The sequence below is a fragment of the Microtus oregoni genome, unplaced genomic scaffold (assembly GCF_018167655.1).
Source record: "Microtus oregoni isolate MIOR12 unplaced genomic scaffold, Mior012 000007F_ref0000211, whole genome shotgun sequence".
Classification (NCBI taxonomy): domain Eukaryota; kingdom Metazoa; phylum Chordata; class Mammalia; order Rodentia; family Cricetidae; genus Microtus; species Microtus oregoni.
The window spans coordinates 55889022-55892880 of NW_024543066.1; the positions used below are offsets into that span (position 1 = coordinate 55889022).

The window sequence follows — 3859 nt, forward strand, 5'->3', positions numbered from 1 at the left end:
TCTTTTGCTGGTACCTGAAGCTTGGAAATGGTTCCTAGAACAAGGACGGGGCTCTGTCTTTTAGGGCCAAAGTGTACCCTCCCCGAAAATGGGAGTTCTGATGACATTGCCCTGACTAGGGCTCTGACAAGGTAGAATAATTCTTACTGGATGATCAAAACCAAATCCAGATTTCTTTGGGAATCTGTCCAACATTCTTTGGAAGGCTGATAAAGTACATTTCTGTTTATCAGGAACCTCCTTTAATCTGCCCCCCTACCCAAAGTAGCCTCATGCAAGGGCACCTAGTTCCTGGCCAATCCACACCCACACATGGTCAAATTTCCTTGCTGCTTCACAAAGGTGCTTCTTTTGCTGGCCCTGGTGTTTGCAGAGAATTGTGAAGATTTCCATGACCTTTAAGAGTGAATACTCCGGAAAAGGTAAGAATCAGTAATGAGACAACTCTCAGGATGAGAGAATATACTTGTTGGGGTGTTACTACAGAGAAGACAAAAAGAATTGCAAAGTTACCCTAAAATAATGCAATTAACAAAAGGAAAAATGAAATAATCAGCCAGTACTCAAAAGAGAAATGGCTATCAATTTGAAGAAAATATTTGCTATTGTTAGACAACAGGGAATTGGAAATGAGACCTACTGATTCTAGCACATAAAAGTCATCATGGCCACCATCAGGAGAAACAATGGTCTCTAGTGCTGTTGAGGATCTTGGGAAAAAGGAATCTCAATATTAAGAAGAAATAAATTCCCTTAGTATCCAGCTACACTGCTTCTAGGTACACAACCAAAGCCTCAAAGTCAGTGTCCAACAGAGACACCTACAGACTGATGGGTGTCACTGCATTATTAGTAACAGCCACTATATAGAACCAGCCTAGATGACCATGAGTGTGGACAAAGAAAATGTGGTGTGCATAATCAATGGAATTGTATTCAGTCCTAATAAAAAGTTAAGTCACTCACAGTTGACTATATGAGCACAGCCACAACATTAAGTTAGACACATCAGACACGGAAGGAAAACTCTTGGACATTTTCTATCATTTATGGAGTTTAGATTAATATACCTGTGTATGTATACAAATGTGTAATATGCATTAAACTTTTCTAAATTGAAATCTTCTATGAGTTCAATGGTGGTTTCTATAAAATATAATTAATTTTATTGAAATTATGTTCGTCTGCAGTTTCTTTTGCATGTTTTAGGAGTACTATTCTCTTTTATAAATTGATCGAATAGCAAATACAGGTTCTCGCAACATTCACAATGTGTACATTATTACTTTTATGGCATATAACTCTAAATGATATTGGACTTTTCATTTATATAATGAATTTCATTGTGTTTAAATTATGTATAACACTGTGATTTAAATGTTTTAGGACATTTTTAAATGTTATTACACATGCGTACGTAAACTTAAAACAGAAGGCTGAAGGACAAAAGACGGCATCTGGGTGCCGCTTGAGTGTGAAGTGGCACTGGGAAAATGACAACAAAGCCTGTTTCCTGCTAAGGACGGGGGAGGGGGCAGAGTTAGAGACCTGAGGGTGTCCACAGTTCAGTGAAACCATTGTCTTAGTGCAACTGCACTGGCTTGATCTGAAAACAAATCACAGAAGATGGGGCAGGCACAGGCAAAGATTGCCAAACCATCTACTCATCAGCACTGATCTCCTCAATGTCAAGATTTACGCAGCCACCAGCAGAAGGGAAGGAGGGAGACCATTGCGGTGGTCAGCTGGGCAGAAGTTCCCACACTGCAACAACTCAGCTACAGCAGCAAAATGAAGATATGGAAACAATGTTAATTTCCGTAGGTATGCATCAAAACTTCGTTATAAGGGAAGAAATGCACAGTTGTGAAGAGAAGGGACTGGCTGGTGTGCTCTTTGTCCTCAATTAATCGGAGTATTGATCGTTATCCTTCCAAGAAGTGTCTAACAGTAAAAACTGACCTTCAAGTCCATTGACACTGGGTTTTCCCCAGCTTTTAAAATTGTGAGAAGTGACTGCAATTTCTAAATCCTCATATCAAATTACAAATAAAAACACCATTGTAGTTCTTACAGATACAGTAGAACAGTTGTTACAAAGTTATAGGAAACACACACGTAATTAAAGAGGTCAGAGGGCAACTCTCTGAGAGTAGAAAAGATGACTAAGGGACAGGATGAGGACGATGCTGAGAAATGAACAAGAGTCTTGTCAGGACTGGTCGCCAAGGCTTTTTTATTTGTAACAAAGCGGCAAAGGGGCATTGTTATCTGGTGAGTGGAATGCAGAACCTTTCACAGATGTCAGCATCTCAGAGCAAAGCACAGGAGAGAAGCCAGAGGAGAGGGAAGCAGACCTGGACCAGTCTGCTAAGCATGGCTTCCTCCTGCAACACTTGGTGAAGTTTTCCTCACCAGCTTAGCAACAACCACCAGACTGTTGGCTACTGCCACAGCTACCACCACCGCTGGTGCCACAGCAGCCATTGCTGCCACCGCTGCTACAGCATCCAGAGCTCTGGTGTCTGCGACGGAGAGATCTGCGGGGCCTGTGGTGGCTCAGGCAGCAGCCACCACCGCCAGAGCTGCAGCAGCCTCCAGAGCTTGAACCACAGCAGCCCCCGGAACTGGAACCACAGCAGCCCCCAGAACCCAGACTGCAGCAGGAAGAGACAGGAGGGCACTTAGGGGGACACTTAGGAGGACACTTTGGGGGGCACTTTGGGGTCTGGCACTTGGGAGGGCACTTGGGAGGACACTTGGGAGGGGGCTGGCACTGCCGCTGGCTCTGCTGGCAGGACATCTTGGCTGGTGGATGCTTAGGAGCTGCAAGAGAATCACAAACATGTCAGACACCAGACACTGTGGCCACCTGAAACATTCTGGCTACCTGAATTTTCCCTATAAGCCTCAAAACAACCATTTATGGTCCTTTCTTTTATAATGTACTCACACTGTCACAATATGTTTATAATGAATTCAGAACCACAGAAACCCGTGCAATAAGATACTCATTGTCACCCAGTATCCAGAAGCTCTGAATGATTATCTAGTGACAATGGAAAATGTGTACTGGTCTTAGTCCTCACACGAGTGCCGGTATACGGATTATTTCAGAGAAAAGTAATTGAAAAGCAAAGAGTAATCACTACTTGAAGGCAATTTTAGTATAAAGTCAGCATTTTAAGACCTTCTAGATTACTGATCGGGAAAAAATATGAAAGAAAAATATGCAAGCCCACTCAAATTAGCCATGAAACTATAAACCTCCATGTGAGTTCAGAGTTCAAAGTATTCCAAATCACCACCTCCACAGGTTAAGGGTGTCAAAGTCAGTGTCATCCTGGCTGTGTCCTCTTGATCAGAGAAATGTGTGAACAGATCCCAAAACCCTGGTTCTGTTTCTTTTCCAAGCCTAAGTGAGACTCTGTTGACCTTTCCTGATCCAGCTCTTCTTCAGGAGTTAGAGAAAGCATTTTCTTCACAGGCCAATGCCGCCTGTTCAGATGCTCAGGTCTCTGTACTCAGCATCCCCTTCCAAGGGTTCCTATACAGTGAAGGTACATGGTCCTCTCCAGAGTCAGAATGACACAAGTATTCCAGTGCCTTCCAGAGCGTGCGTGCATTCATGTCCCCATTTCCTCACCCCTCACTCTTCACTATGTTTTATGATCTATCAATGTCCTCTAGGTGTGGAGACCCCTCCCAGCCTTCTGTCCTACTCCAGTCCAGCCACCTCTCTGGAAAAGTCTCTGCTCTTGCCTCCCATGGACGCTTACCAAGTTGACAGGCAGCTCAGGATCTGTGGTTATCTCTGGAGGTGAGTGATGGAAGTTCCCTGTCCCTCAGCCCTTTTATT

The 3859-nt window shown here is 43.5% G+C and overlaps 1 protein-coding gene across 1 annotated transcript; it reads right to left on the minus strand.

The window, feature by feature from the left end:
• Positions 1-2419: 2419 nt before the first annotated feature.
• LOC121450348 (late cornified envelope protein 1C-like) lies at positions 2420-2803 on the minus strand. Its single transcript, XM_041655167.1, has one exon. It carries the CDS (start codon positions 2801-2803, stop codon positions 2420-2422), a length of 384 nt encoding a protein of 127 aa, XP_041511101.1.
• Positions 2804-3859: the final 1056 nt, after the last annotated feature.